At 55.9% G+C, this 17,289-nt stretch overlaps 1 protein-coding gene across 4 annotated transcripts in view; it reads right to left on the reverse strand.

Moving 5' to 3' along the window:
* Positions 1-17,289, reverse strand: part of ITPR3 (inositol 1,4,5-trisphosphate receptor type 3) — a 66,902-nt gene that overhangs the window by 20,855 nt on the left and 28,758 nt on the right. For 3 of the 4 annotated variants that reach the window (XM_067753314.1, XM_067753313.1, XM_067753315.1), the window contains exons 8-25: positions 16,660-16,806; positions 16,309-16,404; positions 15,699-15,749; positions 15,357-15,499; positions 14,017-14,116; positions 13,775-13,935; positions 13,018-13,159; positions 11,307-11,468; positions 8,790-8,962; positions 8,127-8,246; positions 7,550-7,732; positions 6,376-6,627; positions 6,144-6,288; positions 5,493-5,634; positions 4,624-4,823; positions 2,557-2,686; positions 1,976-2,033; positions 368-533 (exon numbers count right to left, since the gene is read on the reverse strand). In XM_067753314.1, the coding sequence (XP_067609415.1) occupies positions 368-533; positions 1,976-2,033; positions 2,557-2,686; positions 4,624-4,823; positions 5,493-5,634; positions 6,144-6,288; positions 6,376-6,627; positions 7,550-7,732; positions 8,127-8,246; positions 8,790-8,962; positions 11,307-11,468; positions 13,018-13,159; positions 13,775-13,935; positions 14,017-14,116; positions 15,357-15,499; positions 15,699-15,749; positions 16,309-16,404; positions 16,660-16,806 (2,571 nt within the window). Of the gene's footprint in view, positions 1-367; positions 534-1,975; positions 2,034-2,556; positions 2,687-4,623; positions 4,824-5,492; positions 5,635-6,143; positions 6,289-6,375; positions 6,628-7,549; positions 7,733-8,126; positions 8,247-8,789; positions 8,963-11,306; positions 11,469-13,017; positions 13,160-13,774; positions 13,936-14,016; positions 14,117-15,352; positions 15,500-15,698; positions 15,750-16,308; positions 16,405-16,659; positions 16,807-17,289 lie in introns of those variants that run through there. The other variant, XM_067753316.1, reaches the window with a different exon arrangement.

The raw sequence follows: 17,289 nt of genomic DNA on the forward strand, positions 1-17,289 counted from the left end.
GTCCCCTTGGTGAAGGCTGAGTGCGCACTAGGCATGATTCAAAGCACTTATTAGCAAAGGTGCACGTGATAGAGGGTGCCATCTGTAAAGTGCTGTCCACCTCCTAAGACATGACAGGCCTGGAGCCAGGCTAAGAGGAGACCGAGGTGGCCAAGACGCAGCTCCCCCTCTAAGGGGCTCGGCAAGGCCAAACACCCCAGGGAGGCATCTCGAGCTGCCCCGGGGCTGTGAGCTGCTCCGTCCTGGCATCCCCACCTAGCGTCCAGTCTGCAGCCCACCTGCTCGGTGCCTGCTGGCTCCCGAGAAGCCCCCTCGGGCCTTCCTCCCGCTCCCCGAGGGCCGGGCGCTCTGGCAGGGGAGCCAGCACCTGCTCGAAGGTGTGCATGGCCTCCTGGCGCTGGCTGAAGTGCTTGAAGAGCAGCTGCAGGGCCCCCGAGACCAGGGGCGCGTAGTCGTGCATGGTGAGGTGGATGAGCACGCGCAGGAACATGCGGCCACCCTCGTCGTCCACCTCCAGCATGCTGCTCGTCCTCCTGGGGGGGGGTGGGGGTGGGGAGGAGGGTGATGGGGGGCACGGCCGGCGCCTTCCTGGGGCCCAGGGGACAAGCAGGCTCCCTGCCACCCATTAGGTAGCCGTGGTGCCCCATGTCACGCTGGCTAAAAATATTGATGTTTCCTCCTCACTTTGCAAACAGCTGTCACCCTGAGCACCCCAGGGATCCCTGTGTCCCCTGAGGTCCCACACAACAGCTGAGGCAGGGACTCTTCACAGGGGACCCACAGACACCCCCAAGGGATTCATGGCTAGAGGCTGGGGCTGTGAACAGAGGTGGGGGGAAACATCCATCTTTCTTTTCACCAACCTCTCACCAAAACGTAGCATTTCCTTCAGTGAGAAAAAATTAGCGGTACCTGTGACTTTGTCACCAATAAAAAAATCACAGATGTTTTCCCATCACCTAAGAGTTGCTATAGAAATTTGCAAAATATCATTTACAGTCATCAAGACTTCAAAGTAATGGTACTAATTACACCCCAGGCACGGATTGTTATTTAATGTGCTAATAGAGAGGCACACATATATAACTGTCACTTCAAATTTGTTTTCTAGTATTTTGATAACTGCATCTCAATGCCATTGGTTTCCTTTGTAATTTTGTGTGCACTATTTTATGAATTTAAAAACGCCATTCTGGGAATTCCCTGGTGGTCCAGTGGTTAGGACTCAGCGCTTTCACTGCCGTGGGCCTGGATTCAATCCCTGGTCGGAAAATTAGGATCCCGCACGGCACAGTCAAAAATAAAAAAAAAATTTTAAAAAGGGCTTCCCTCGTGGCGCAGTGGTTGAGAGTCTGCCTGCCGATGCGGGGGACACGGGTTCGTGCCCCGGTCCGGGAAGATCCCACATGCCGCGGAGCGGCTGGGCCCGTGAGCCGTGGCCGCTGAGCCTGCGCGTCCGGAGCCTGTGCTCCGCAACGGGAGAGGCCACAACAGTGAGAAGGCCGCGTACGGCAAAAATAAATAAATAAATAAAAAATAAAAACGCCATTCTGGGAAGGGAGCCAAAGCCTTCACCAGACGCCAAAGGCATGGCACAGAAATAGTTAAGAGCCCCCAGCTCCTGGGGTGACCCTCCCCACCCTGCTCCAGCCCTCTGAAGAGCAGGCTGCCCTCCCTGCTGTGGGACACAGGGACATCCCTCCAGCCACCTGGCCCAAGTCCTAACACACAAAGGCACAACTGCCCTGAGGGGAGGCAGGGGGATGACCAGGATGACAGTGGGGCCCAAGTGGTCCCGATATCACTGGGCCTGGGCAGGCAAGGGAGGGTCAGAGTGCAAAGCCGGGGCACCCCCACCCCAGAGCCTGGTAAGGGTTTGCAGGAGGATTAACCGAGGGGGGAGGGGGTCTCAAGCCTGTGTCCGCATCACCCACCCAACCCCATCCACAACCCCCAGCCTCAACCCTGGCCTCACCCCACTCCAAACATGGCCTCCGCCTGCTCCCCGATGCGGTCCAGGTTCATGTTGGCGGCTGTGGGGAGCAAGAGGGCGCAGATGAAGGCAAGTGGCTGGTCCATGTCCAGGAAAGATGGGGAGCACTGGGGAGAGGGGGCAGGGAGACGCCCAAACCACCCCCTTCCCCACACTGGCTGGTTGGCAGCCCCTCTGCCTGACTCTTCTGGCGGCAGAGGTGGAACCAACCATGGCAGGGACCAGATCAGCCACCCTGCCCTGCCGGGGCGAGCAAAGCTCTGGGCTGGGGGTGCTGGTCCGGCTCAGCCTGTGACCAACTGTGGCCTTGGGCAAGTCCCTGCCCCGCTGTGGGCCTCAGTTTCCCCATTTAGGAAATGGAGGGGATGACCCCTGCCCCGTGCCCTCATTGGGGCAATTAAATGAGACAATGGAGAGGAAAGGCCCTTGCAGACTGGGAAATGGGGGCAAGGCTGGGGAGCTGGCCTGAAGTGACCCCAGGCCGCAGCCCACGGCTGTGTACCCCTGGGCGAGTCACACAGCCTCGGCATGAAGTCAGGGTGAAGGGAAGGGTGGGGGCTCACTGGCGGAGTCGAAGGCTGGGGCTGTGCCATCAGCCCCGTTGTCCTGCATGGGAAACACCTCCACAAACTCCTTCTTGAAGACGGACAGCAGGTATGAGATGCGGTAATCCAGGCGGACATTGAGGATGAACTGGAGAAGGAGGAGAGGATGGGGTGAGGACCGGTCTGAGGTCAGGAGGCCAATCTCGCTCCAGGAAGAGTGAGGGGCCACCCTGAACGAGTTCCAGCACTCCGGAGGCTCAGCATTGATGTTCAGGACCCTATGGGACAACACAACCAACAACATCAAGACTCCCCTACCCAGGGAAGGCATGCTGGTGCAGCCACCGTGGAAAACAGTATGGAGGTTCCTCAAAAAACTAAAAATGGAGCTGCAGTATGACCCAGCAATCCCACTCCTGGCATATTATCTGGACAAAAATATAATTCAAAAAGATACCTGTTCCCCTATGTTCACAGCAGTACTATTCACAACAGCCAAGACATGGAAACAACCTAAATGGCCATTGACAGAGGAATGGATAATGAAGATGTGGTACATATACACGATGGAATATAAGTCAGGCATTAAAAAGAACGAAATAATGTCATTTGCAGCAACATGGATGGACCTGGAGATTATCATACTAAGTGAAGTAAGTCAAACGGAGAAAGACAAATACCATACAATATTACTTATATGTGGAATCTAATGTACAACACAAATGAACCTACCTACGAAACAGAAGCACACTCACAGACACGGAGAACAGACTTGTGGTTGCCAAGGGAAACAGGGGTGTGCGGGAGGGAAGGATTGGGAGTTTGGGATGAGCAGACATAAACTATTACATACAGGATGGATAAAGAACAAGGTCCTACTGTTTAGCACGGGGAACTATATTCAGTACCCTGTGAAAAACCATAATAGAAAAGAATATTTAAAAAGCATGTGGATATATGTATAACTGAATCACTTGCTATACAGCAGAAATCTAACACAATGTTGTAAATCAACTATACCTCAATAAAAATAAATAAATAAATAAGGACTCCTCTTCCCAGGGAGGTCCAGGGCGCCCTCTCCCCAGCTCCTGCCTCAGTGATGGTGAATGGTACCTCCTCTCAGAATGAGGCAGAGACCGCCCCCCGTCACAGCCCACTCAGTCCCTCTTTCCCAGGCTGGACGCTAACAGGGATGGGAAGGCAGCTCCCCAGGTCCAAAGGCCGACTCTTGTCCTCCTATCCTTCTCTGCCAAACAGACCCTGGGGTTCCTGGAAGTAGGAGGGAACCAAGGACTATGGGGGAGCAGGAGAGGCGGGGTGGGGGGTGAGGACACAGGGTTTGCAGACACCCCTGACTGACCTCTATCCTCTGTCATCATGGGGCACAGAGCCTCTGGCCACACCCAGGACTCAGATCTGGAAGCCCCCAGCCCCCAGAATGAGTTAGAAGTCCCCTCTTCTGACTCCCCTAAACAGACCCTGCCCAGACTGGGTCCCCAGGGACATCACTGCATTACCCTTCCCATCCTCTGGTGGAAGCACAGCAAAAGCAAAGGGTCCTTATCCCTTCTCAGTACCCTATAAAGCCCCTTCCCCAAGTGCTGCTGAGGAGTCTCAGACCCAGAAGACACCCAGAAGAAGGAGGACTGTGTCCACCCCACCAGGAAACAAGCTCTCAAATCTCTAGCTCTGCTTCAAAACCTGTGTGACTGCAGAAGAGTCCCCTCCCCGCTTTCCCTTCCCTCATCTGGACAATGAGGGGACAGCGCGCACCAGAACCACTAGCAGGGCTTGTTACCGCACAGACAACAGGCCCCACCTCCAGTGTCTCTGATCCGTAAGTCCCAGGTGGGGCCCAAGAACCTGCATTTCTAAGTTCCCAGGTGAGGCTGATGCTCCTGGTCGGAGGATCACACTCTGAGACCCACTGGGCTACCCACTGGGCTAGACGGCTCATCGTGGAGCCTCCCAGCACTAGATACTATGATCTGAGGGGGGTTCACCTCACCAACCTCCTCATACCTGCCCCCCGTTCTCCTGCCCTGTTCCTAACACCACCCGCCACGCTCCTGGCCCAGCCACCTGCAAGATTTCCAGAATCTTCAGTTTGGTCTCCATCACCACAATGTTCTCATTCTCCTCAAACTTGCTTCTGTCCAGCGGCTCAGGGGCACCGGCGCCGGCAGGCAGGCTGGGGGCGCCAAAGACAGACTGCTTGCGGTTCAGCACCATGGTGGACATCATGTGCCCCACTCCCTGGATGGACCGCCGCACGTTCTTGCCTGCAGAGCGGCGAGCAGGAGGGGGTCACAGAGGACACACGGCAGGAGCACCTGGTCTGACTCTGTCTCTCTCAGCTGCAGGGCAAAGCCACCCTAAGGAAGGGGCAGGGCTTCCTCCACCCCAGGAAGACTTCCTGGGGGAGGTGAGCTTTCAGCCAAAGCTGGGAAAAGAAGGGAGGGCCAGGGCAAAGGTGAACTGTGTGGGGAGATCAGTGAGAATTCTCATGTGGGAAATCACGAGAGCTGTTACAGAGCACGGGGGACTCAGGGGACACTGTGTGGAGAGCACTAAAGGCCAGGGGTCAGCCTCCGTGCACTTTTTGTTTGAATGATTTTTTGCCACCAGTGGGTGTCCCTGACGGCTGGGCTGTTTCCTCTTGATAGCAGGGTGTGTCCCCCCATCTGACTGGGAGCTCCCCTGCAGGGTGTCATTATCTCCCTCAAGACCAGGCTATGTAGGAAGGCAACTCGCCCAGACCCCAGGGTCTCCACAGTGCCTAGGCAGGGGGCCTCTCTGGTCCAGCCAAGGCTGGAGGAGACTGGGGCTTAAGACACTCACTGGCAGAAGAGCCAGGAGGCAGGAGGCACAGGAGGGTCGATGGGAAAGGTAAAAGGAGACTGAGAAACACTAGGGTGGGTAGCGGATGGCCCGGCGGAGCAAAGCCTCACCGCCTGGGTCCTCATAGACTTGCAGCATGGCTGGGGGGCCCTGCACGCAGTCGATGATGCCCAGCAGAGTGCGTGTGAGCCGCAGCAGCTCGCTGAAGCTGTAGAAGCCGAAGTAGATGAGGTTGTGCGCCAGGCTGACCACCTGCGGAGAGGGGTGGGGCCGAGGTGAGTGTGGGTGGGGCCAAAGTGTGGTGGGTGGGGCCTCATGAAGGGCGTGGTCTTGTGGGTGAGGCCAGCCCAGGGAGTATAATGAGGGACAGATTCCTCGGGAAAGGCTCTAGGATGTCAAGGCTGCATGGACACGGAACCAAAGAGTCCCAGACAAGGGCAGCCTGACCCCAGAGGGTTACCGAGGAAGAGAGGCCTGCAGAGGAGGCCACTGTGGGGAGGACAGGGCAGAAATGCAAGAAGTGGCGGGTGGCTCCTGCCAGGGGCCCGTGACCCAGCCCTGGGCTGATGTGGTGAGTGGACGAGGGGGAGGCAGCCCTCTCCGGGGCGTCAGGAGAGAAGCCTCCCTCCCAGCGATCTATGAGGTCTCCCTGCAGTGGCGGGGGCACTGAGGGAAGTGAGGTCGTATATCCCACACCCTACCCTGGGGAGTGACCAAGACCCAGGAGGGGGCAAGCCAGCGTGCTGCTGACCCCAGCCCACCTCAAAGGTGAGCTTGTTCTTCTCCTCATTGGCAAAGGGCACGGCCTCGCTGACCACGTTGTTGAGGTAGTCCTCCACGAACTCCATGGTGCTAGCAAACTTGTTCTTCTTGTCATCTCGGGAGGCGTTGAGGTTGGAATCATAGCTGGGGGTGGAGGCAGCGAGGCATGAGGGTCCCCTGAGATCCTCCCCCTCCCGCCGAACCCTGCCCACCCGCCTCCACCCAGCTCACTCCTTGATGGTGATAGCCGTGGGGATCTCAGTCCAGAGGCGGGCGAACTTGACGGGCGTGACCAGTTCCTGGGGGTCACGGTCCACGTGCACATGCAGCATCAGGTGGCAGAAGGAGGCACGCAGGTCAAAGGGCAGCATCTCGTCCGCCATGCACAGGAAGATGAGGTCAACGCCCAGCTGCTGAGAGATCTCATCGATGGCCAGGTACTGCCGGTCCAGGCACATGCGGGCAAAGAGCTTCAGCTGGTACCTGCGGGACAGGGAGGACGGTGAGGACGTGGCAGGTGGGCTCGCAAGGGCTGCTGGCACAGGCCTGGGCCTGCTGAGGACTTGAGAAAGTGGCAAAGGGACTTAGGTTAAACCACGCACCAGCCACCGTAACAGAACCCAATTCTGAGCAAGCCAAGTGGACAGAAACACAGTCTGGGATTGAGTAATAGCAAATCTCCCCTCTTTGCTAAGGAGGAAGGTGCTTCTGGCTCAGCCAGGACAGGTCTTCATGGGAAGAGGGATGGCACAGAGAAAGGCTGGGAGGGGGAAGGGAGGAGAGCTCGGTAAGAGGAACCCTGCTCGGGCAGGGGGTTGAGGGCAAGACTGGGAGACAGAGGAGGGGAGGGTGCAAGACCAGGGTGGAAGAGCTATAGAAATGAAGGCTGTAGGAAGCTTTGTTCTGCACCAAGTCATGCCCTCTGCCTCCTCCTCGGAGGCCTGCATTACCTACCCCAGGCTCCATGGCCAGGCAGCCTGGGTTTGGATTGTGGCTCCCTGCTTACAGCTGTGTCACCTTGGGCAAGTTCCTTTACCTCTCTGTGCCTGTCTCCCCAACTTTATAATGCGAGTAATGATAGTCTCTACTTCACAGGGTTGTCGTGAGGCTGAAATGAGTGATTGGGTGAGTGTTTTGACCAGTGCCCAGAAGACAGTGAGCCCTTGATGAGTGTTATCTAGTATTCTTATTTTTTAAATACGAATGTATGGGGACAGGTGTGGGTTTGTTTCAGGCCTCACCACTGTGCTGAGCCCGGCCTCAGGCCACCCAGTGCTCCTCGGGCCGCCCAGTCACCCATCACTTAGCCTCCCTGGTGAAGGCAGAGGCAGGAGCCCCCGCGAAGCTGCTGGGGCTCGTCCCGGGGCAGGGCCTGGCGAGGCCCCCTGGGAGGAGCATGAGGCACCTGTAGTAGCTGAGCACGTTCTCATCGTGGGCGTTGCCGGCCCGCGCCTCCTGGGCCAGCTGCCTGATGCTCTTCTCATGGTGCTCGTTGTTCTTGTCGGTCCACATGAGCCACACTTCCTCCTCTGAGTACTCGATGCTCAGGTACTCAAGGGACTGCGCCATCTCCTTCACGGGCCGAAGCCTGCAGACCGACGGAACCCATCACAGGGAGCGGGGCCCAGAGCCCTCCCCGAGTACCCCCGGCCACACAGACCTCCCCTCCCAGAGCTGGGCTGAGGGCCAGTCAGGCTGCCTCCCCTGTGGGACCCACCTCCAGCTTGCGACCCCAGACAGACCATGAGCTTCTGGAAGGCAGGGGCCTGGGCTCATTCTCCTCTGTGCCCCCATCCCCTCCCCCACACAGTGCCGAGCTCCGAGCTGGCCACACAGCAGGTACTGGGTATCTGCAGAGAGCCTGCAGGTTCTAGCGTGAACCCAGACAGGGCCCCAGCTCTAAGGCAGCGGGGGGTCCGGGCAGGGTGGAGGCCTGGGGGGGGGATGTGAGCTGCAGGTAGGAGACAGCGCAGCCGGCTCACTCGGTCTGGATGAGAATGTCACTGTTCTTGGGGTCCAGCACACACTTGCAGATGAGCTCCTGGGTGACGGGGATGGCGATGTGGTTGGACACACACAGGTCAGAGAGGTAGTCCAGGAACCTGGAGTGGTGACAGCAGGGGTGGGGTGAGGGACTCAGAGGTGGCCCCCCAGTGGGGACAAAGCCCACCCTGCTCCTTCCCCAGCTGGCAGCACCAGCTCCCTGGCACTTGGAGTTTGCTGCTCCTGCAACCTTCTCAAAGCTTGTAGACAGGGATGTGGACTCCCGGCTCCCCGGGGAGGGATGACCCACAGTCATCACCCTGGGGCTCGATGGGAGTCCAGAGGGTCAGAGGAAAGGAGACACAAGGAAGGAGTGATATTCAAAATATTTAACTGATCCAATGCAGGCACTGGCTTGGCCGCTGGAGAAGGGTCTGGGGGCCTCCTGCTCTACCAGGAGTCAACCCCCTTGTTGCTAGGTTGGGCCAAATATGGGAGGGGACATAGGGAGGGGCTGGGGGGGCCAGGGCCTCAGAGAGGTGGCAGTTTATCAACAAGTGCAGAAGGATTTCAATATTTAACAGCCAGCACCAGCAGCTTTCTCCCCTGGGCAGCAGTGGGAGGGGGGAGGGGGGGTGGTATGGCGGGGGAGGGGGGCCCACCTGGGCTCCCGGTTCTTCCGCACCAGGCTGACGAAGGTCTCCACCTCCGTCTTGGTGATGTGCTTCTCCAGGAGCTTGCGGTTGTTGTGCAGCAGGGCCGTGATGGTGTCTTCGGCCAGGATGTCATAGCCAATCTGGGACTGCATCATCCCGAACTGCTTGGCGATGTGCTCCTGGGGGGTGGCCGGGCTGGGGGTCACAGGGAGCCCAGCTCTGCTCCAGAACACCGCTTCCAGGGCCCCAGACAAGGACCCGACACCGGCAGGGGACCCCAACCCTAGGAAGCTAAGGGGTCCAGGAGAGGATGCCAGCTCCGGGCAGAGGGCAGTTTTATGTAATATAGTTATTTAGCTCACCATCCATCTCCCTACCAGAGTGAAACCCCCACGAGGGAGGGACCCTGTCTGTTTGGCAGGGCCAGCTACATGATTGGTGGGGCCCGGTAAAAATGAAATAGCACGACTCTTCCCAGAAATAAGCCCACACACCTACAGTCAATTACTCTTTGACAAAGGAGGCAAGAATGTACAATGGGAAAAAGAAGTCTCTTCAGCAAGTGGCGTTGGGAAAGTTGGACAGTGCGTGTAAACCAATGAAGTTAGAACACACCCTCTCACCATACACAAAAATAAACTCAAAATGGTTTAAAGACTTAAATATAAGACATGACACCATAAAACTCCTGGAAGAGATCATAGGCAAAACATTCTCTGACATAAATCGTACCAATGTTTTCTTAGGTCAGTCTCCCAAGGCAAAAGAAATAAAAAAATAAATAAACAAATGGGACCTAATCAAATTTAAAGCTTTTGCACAGCAAAGGAAACCATAAACAAAACGAAAAGACAACCTACAGAATGGGAGAAAATATTTGCAAATGATGCGACCGACAAGGAGTTAATTTCCAAACTATACGAACAGCTCATACAACCCAACAACAAAAAAAAACAACAACCCAATCAAAACATAGGCAGAACAACTAAATAGACATTTCTCTAAAGAAGAAATACAGATGGCCAATAGGCACATGAAAAGATGCTCAACATCACTAATTATTAGAGAAATGCAAATCAAAACTACAATGAGGTATCACCTCACACCACTCAGAATGGCCATCATTAAAAAGTCTAAAAATAACAAATGCTGGAGAGGGTGTGGAGAAAAGGGAACCCTCCTACACTCTTGGTGGGAATGTAAGTTGGTGCAGCCACTATGGAGAACAGTATGGAGGTTCCTCGGAAAACTAAAAATGGAATTACCATATGATCCAGCAATCCCACTCCTAGGCACATATCCAGACAAAACTATAATTCAAAAAGATATGTTCACAGCAGCACTATTTACAATAGCCAAGACATGGAAACAACCTAAATGTCCATCAACAGATAAGTAGATAAAGAAGATGTGGTATATATATGCAATGGAACACTACTCAGCCATAAAAAAAGAACGAAATAATGCCACTTGCAGCAACATGGGTGCAACTAGAGATTATCATACTAAGTAAGTCAGAAAGAGAAAGACAAATACCATATGATATCAGTTATATGTGGAATCTAAAATATGACACAAATGAACTTATCCATGAAACAGACACAGACTCACGGACATAGAGAACAAACTGGTGGTTGCCAAGGGGGAGGGGGTTCGGGGAGGGACAGAGTGGGAGGTTGGGGTTAGCAGATGTAAGCTTTTATATATAGAATGCATGAACAACAAGGTCCTACTGTAGAGCACAGAGAACTATATTCAATATCCTATGATAGGACTGCCCTGGTGGAACAGTGGTTAAGAACCCGCCTGCCAATGCAGGGGACACAGGTTTGAGCCCTGGTCCGGGAAGATCTCACATGCCGTGGAGCAACTAAGCCCGCATGCCACAACTACTGAAGCCCACGCGCCTAGAGCCCATACTCTGCAACAAGAGAAACCACCTCGATGAGAAGCCTGCACACTGCAACAAAGAGTAGCCCCCGCTTGCCGCAACTAGAGAAAGCCTGCACGCAGCAACGAAGACCTAATGCAGCCAAAAATAAATTAATTAATTAATTAATTTTTTAAAAATATCCTATGATAAACCATAATGGAAAAGACTATTAAAGAAAGAATGTATATGTATGTATAACTGAATCACTTTGCTGTATGGTAGAAATTCATACAACATTGTAAATCAACTATATGTCAAAAATAAATAAACCAGAGGTAATATTAAAAAAAAAAAAAAAGAAATAGCAGGACTCTTGTTCAAAAATTAAGAATTTCAAGACAGCCACAGTGGAGAGTTAAACCCAGCATGAGGCCCCTCTAAGGATGGAGCCAGGTTGTGCGCTGTGAGGACAGCCCCACTATCTGGTTTGGTTCCCTGCAGCATCCTCATCCTTGGGGCCTGAGACGGCGCTTGGCACACCGCGGGTGCGCCTTGGTGAACACGTGCTGAGTGAATGAGAGCAGGAGGGAGGGAGGGAGCGAGCCGGCCAGCAGGTGAAGGGGCAGCAGTCCAGGCGGCGGGCAGCCCACCTGGTTCTTGCGGTAGTCCTCCTGGGAGTGGCGCAGCACGCGGTAGCACAGGCGAAACATGTGCTGGTAGGGGGCGTTCTTCTGGTCCGAAAGCTCCTCCAGCCGCACCAGGGGGCCCTCACCCCCCTTGTCACGGAACGGGGTCTTCAGAATGCCAAAGATCTAGGGAAGCAGGGAGAGTCAGGAGGGATCCCTACATCTGCCTGCACCCCTAATTGTCCCAAGAATCCTAAGCCCGAAACTGACCCTGCCTGGAAGCCACCCTGACATTAACCCTGAGCTGATTCTAAGCTAGACCATGACCCCCGCCCACCCCTTACTCACTCCCCTCTCCTGGCTGGAATCCCAACGCTGGCCTCAGCCTGTCCCTCCCCAACGTGAATTCTAATCCCAACTCAGATCTTGGGCCTGGCTCAGCCTCTGGGGGAAGAGCTGCGGCTCACTGCAGCTCAGGGGTCTGAGGCTAAGAGAAAAGGTAGGCCAGGCCCGTGTGGCCAGAGCTTAAGAGACCAGACACAGGCCTGCCTTGTCCAAAAGGATGGATGTGGGGATGTAGGATTATATAAAGCCAGGCTGGCAAAGTGGTAACAAGTGAATTCAGGCAGTGTTTGTTGTACTATTCTTTCAATACTTTCCCAACGTTTGAAAATTTTCATAATAAAAATTTAGAAAAAATTTTTTTTAAAAAAGCACAAGTTTTGGCTTCCCTGGTGGCGCACTGTTTAAGAATCCGCCTGCCAATACAGGGGACATGGGTTCAAGCCCTGGTCTGGAAAGAGCCCACGTGCCGCAGAGCAGCTAAGCCCATGCACCACAAACGCCAAGCCCGCGTTCTAGAGCCCGCGTTCTAGAGCCACAACTACTGAGCCCGTGTGCCACAACTACTGAGCCTGCGTACCACAACTACTGAAGCCCACGTGCCTAGAGTCCATGCTCTGCAGCAAGGGAAGCCACTGCAACGAGAAGCACGCTCACCGCAGCGAAGAGTAACCCCCGCTCGCCGCAACTAGACAAAGCCCATGCGCAACAACAAAGACCCAGCACAGCCAAAGATAAATAAATAAAATAAATAAATTTATTAAAAAAAGAAAAAGCTCAAGTTCTCAGCCTGATATCTGAGTGCAAATCCTGGCCCTGCTGTTTCCTAGCTGTGGATTCTCGGTCAAGTTACTCCAACTTCTGCGTGCCTCCGTTTCCTCATGGGTAAAATGGGGATAATGATTAATAAATAAGCTCTCCCCAGGTTGGGAGGATCAAATGAGTCGATTCATGTAGGGCACTTAGGGCAGTGCCTGGTACATGGTAAGAGCGCAATAAATATTGCGGGTGTTGTTTTTTTTTTTAAGAGATGATAAGATCAACCATACCTCCATTTTTTTAAAATAATAATAATATTTTTTTTAATTTTTAAAAGGAATTGATGAGAAACATCAGGGAGACTGCAGCTCAGCTGGAGATGGGAAAAGGCAAGCTCACGTTCACAAAACGTCCTGTTCCCAAAATTAAAAAAAAAAAAAGCAGGAGTGAACTTCCCTGGCGGTCCAGCGGTTGGGACTCCGTGCTTCCAATGCTGGGGGAATAGGTTCAATCCCTGGTCAGGGAACTAAGATCCCACATGCCGTGCGGCCAAAAAAAAAAAAAAAAGGTGTCCTGTTCCCTGGTCACTGGCCTTTCCCCGAGGCCGCCCACCCCCATGCATGTGCATGGCCACCTGTTTGAGGATGTTCTGCTCTCTCATCAGCTTCTGCCGCTCCCGGTTGGGCTTGGTAACCATGATGTCCAGCACGTTCTGCCCGTTGTTGGGGACGTCGCTGACGAAGAACACCAGGTCCTCCAGCAGCTGGATAACAAATCTTCACGAAGGGACGCCAGGGGTGACGAGTGTGAGGTGCCGACCCTGGGCACCCCCCAGGACCCCCGTCACATGCCCCCTGGGGCAACCAGCCCTTCCGCACGTGCCAGCCCTGCTGTCACAGCACAGAGCCCATCATCTGCCTTCCATTTCTCTCCCAGCTTCACCCCGAACTGCTATCCAAACACACCCCTCACCCCACCCATCCTGGATCCAAAGTGCCCTCTAGACAAAGAATCTCAGGATACTCCGATCTGGAAAGAACCAATAGGGCACAGGCAGGGTGTTTGATGTGAAGGGCTCTGCATTTCCATCCACCACTTCCTAGCTGTGTGACCTTGGGCAAGTCTCTTAACCTCTCTGAGCTTCAATCCCACCATCAGTAAAACAGGGGTAATGATGGCTCCATCACAAGGCTAGTTCTTGGAGTATGTGAGCAGTGAGGCTGGGGTCCAAGGTCAGCCAGGGGCCCACAGGGACCAGTCCCCACCTCTGGCACCCTGCCCCCACCCAGCCTATCCAGATTCTGCTTTGTGACTCCTTTGTTTGTGAAACACAGGCCCCAGGAGGACAAGGGCTCTCAGGAAACCTCGGCAACCCTGCCCCTGAGGCCCACCTGCGGTCATTCTGGCTGATGAAGCCCTCGTTGAGTTTCTCCACGGCGCTGGCCAGCATGGAGCTGGCGTCATTGGCAAAGTCCAGGTCTCGGATCTCGGACACAGGAACCGACACAATGGCGAAGGCTTCCTTGTCCTCCTTGGTGGGGCACGTGCCCAGCTGCAGGGACAGAGGTCAGCAGGGCACTCAGGGACCAGCCTGGGCCCCAGCCCAGCCCCCTAGCCCCGATGGGCCCCACACCATGAGCCGGATGGGTCGCTCCTCCTCGACATCAATGGGCACGTTGGTGCTCTGGATCCACGTGTTGGTGCAGAGGTGCCGCAGCCGGACATACGAGTTCCTGCGGGCAGGGGGGCGGACAGAGCAGGGGGAGTGCGCCACGGAGCGTAACCCGGCAGTCTGCCCGCTCTAACCCCTGGGGCTTCCCATCTTCCACCTGCCTCCACACCCAGCAGCCGTGGGCCAGAGGCACAGGTCCCCTCCAGGTGAGGAGCCTGAGCCAGAGAAGAGAGACCAGCAACACGGCCCCCAGGCCCTGTACTAACTGCTGCGCTTTGCCAGGCCCACATGCCTTGCCCAGTCTCCCCAGAACGAAGCTCTGAAAGCCCAGGCTTAATTACAAGCTCAGGACCCAAATTTATTGGGACAAATGAGGCTATTTAAACTATCCCACCTAGTGTCAACTACGCATGTAGTATTTTCACGGCGGAAGTACTCCTGTCTTTGATTATGAAATACAATTAACATTCAGAAATGAAAAATAACCTGAATCTCCAAGTACACCTGGCCCCAAGTTTCCGATAAGGGATCGCGGGCCTACAGTGATTCAATGAATTCTCCCATCAGCCCTGCTGACGGGCAACTTGATAGTCTCACTTCACAGGTGAGGAAGTTGGGGCAAAGTGACAGAGTCAGCTGCCTGAGATCAGCCAGCCAGTCAATGCTAAAGCCTGCTTGACACCCAGGAAGTTTCTTGATGTTACATTTTAGAATCTCGGGGTTGGGGGGGCCTTAAATGTCAGGAGGTCCAGCCGTCACATCCAATGCACCCTGGACAAGCTGTCATGCCGCCCGTGCCTGAGCCCCAGGCTGAGTGGCTTTAAAGAACACTGGAGCAACGGCTTTTTTTTTTTTTTCGGTATGTGGGCCTCTCACTGTTGTGGCCTCTCCCGTTGCGGAGCACAGGCTCCAGACGCACAGGCTCAGCAACCATGGCTCACGGGCCCAGCCGCTCTGCGGCATGTGGGATCTTCCCGGACCGGGGCACGAAGCCGCGTCCCCTGCATCGGCAGGCGGACTCTCAACCACTGCGCCACCAGGGAAGCCCTGGAGCAAAGGCATTTTGATGAAGAACTAGCACAAGGCGGCACCCAGGGTGCAGGGCCCAGGGCCGGGCACATGGCAAGCATTCAGTGGTGGTGAGCTGCCTACAGGCCTCAGAGCTGCATCCCCAGAGGGGCAACTCATGGCAGGTCCTGAGGCCAAAGGACCTCAGAAGGACAGAGGAGTGGGGGGTGCAGGGAGTCCAGGTGCCAGCCTGGGCACCCCCGCCGGCGCCCAGGCACACAGCGCCTACCTACCGGGGCACGAAGGAGTCGGTTTTCTGCAGCGTGGTGGGATCCAGCTCGAACAGAGAAGCAATGTCGTTGCCGTGGGGCACAGCAACCAGGCGGTATTTGATCTTCTCCCCAGCGTTCCGGCGACCTGTGCGGCCCTGGGCACCCTGTGGTGAGGACCTCAACTCAGGCAGGAGCCCCTTCCTCCTCTCAGGCCCCCTGAAACCACCCAGGATCCCACCTGAGAGGCCGTCTCCCTCCAGCCCACCTCCCAGGGTTTCACGGCCTCCCCGGCCCCACCCCCGCCCACCCCAGAGCTGTGCACAGTCACTCTTCCCGGCCCTGGAACCCTTCTCTGGTCCTCACCGTTCCCGCTGCCTTGGGATCAGAGGCGTCACCCTTGTAGCTGGGGTTCTCCTGCTCAGAGGTACAAGATAGGGGGGCTATCCACATGACCCCCACTCCAAAATACAGTCTACATGTGGCCCTGGGTTGGGGCAGTCAGGAACCCCCCCAACCTCCCAAGGGTGCCCATCCCAGCCCCCAAACTCATGCCACTCCTTGTTGACATGGAGGAGGCACCAACTAGAGCCCCAGGCCCTGCCCTCACGGCCCCTCTCCAAAGACCCACAGATGGACACGGACATACACACATGAATGCCCCAATATACACAAGCCTGTGCGTTACGGACAGACAAGGACGTGGAATGTAAGTTCCACAAGGGCTGGGCGTCATGCTCACTGCTGTATCCTCAGTGCCTAGAATAGCTCCTGGCACATAGTAGGAGACACAGTCATATTTGTGAGACTTATTCATAGTCATGCACGTCTTTGACAATATTTGTTAAGTAGATGCATGAGCGCAGAGAAGCCAGGGTCCACAGACACATGTATCTCTGTGCAGACGTGTGCCAGGCACACATGCTCGTGCACGCACGGCCTGAGCTCCCAGGATGCCCTCTGCCTCCCCACTCACCTCAGCAGCCAGGTAGTTGCCCGTGGCCAGGTGCTTGAAGCGGTACAGGCCGTTCCAGTGGCCAGCTCCTCCACGGCAGGGGTCATGGTGGACCACCTGGCGGGTGCAGGGGTGTCAGGCTGGAAGGAGGGGCTGGCTGGGGAAGGGGAGGCATGGCGGGGAGGGGCACCGCAGGCCTGGAGAGCTCTGGGTGGATGGCTCTGGGACCCTCTCTGGCCCCTTGGCTGCAGAGGGGCTCAGACGAGAGACGGATGGGGGTGGACCTCCCACCCTAGAGGGGGAGGAGGAGCGGGGGAAGCCCAGGGCTGCAGAGGAGGGCTGGGGCCCAGGCGCCGGAAGCAGGGATCTGACCTCCACCTCCCAGAGGGCATTGGAGCTGGTGGCCGAGGTGGCGGACTGGCGCAGCGTGGTGCGCAGGAACACCTGCAGCTTGCCCTTGTACTCATCGCATGTCAGGAACTTCTCCTGCTCCGCGTGGAACAGCCGCACCACGTCTCCCTGCAGGCGGCAGGGCGTGGGCTCGGGGCAGACAAGGACCCTCCCGGGGGAGGAGCCCACCTGTCTCAGATACTGGCGCAGCTCCTTCTTGAGCCAGCAAGCCAAGGGTGGGGTGCACACCTAGCCCTCCGAGAGGGCGGCCCCTCCTGCCAACCCCTTATGTCCTACAGGCCCCGACCCGACAGCCTCGCATCCTTGTCCGAGAGGGCACAAAGGGCAGGGGGCCTGGCCTAGAACCGTGGAGAGGTGTCGAGGGCACAGGGTGCTCAAAGAATCTGGGCCCACCCCACGGTGGGGGGATGGGGACCCCCACTCCACTGCCACCCCCTTAGCAAGACAGCAAAGTGAGAGCAGCCAGGACTGGGAAAGGATGGACAGGGGGGTTGTGAGGCCAGAGACAAGAGAAGTGGAGGACCAGCTGGGGCCGCTGGGTAGGGCCCTGTGGGAGTGGAGGGAGGCCGGATGGGGGTGCAGAGGCAGAGA

Source organism: Pseudorca crassidens, chromosome 10, assembly GCF_039906515.1.
Source record: "Pseudorca crassidens isolate mPseCra1 chromosome 10, mPseCra1.hap1, whole genome shotgun sequence".
Classification (NCBI taxonomy): Eukaryota; Metazoa; Chordata; class Mammalia; order Artiodactyla; family Delphinidae; genus Pseudorca; species Pseudorca crassidens.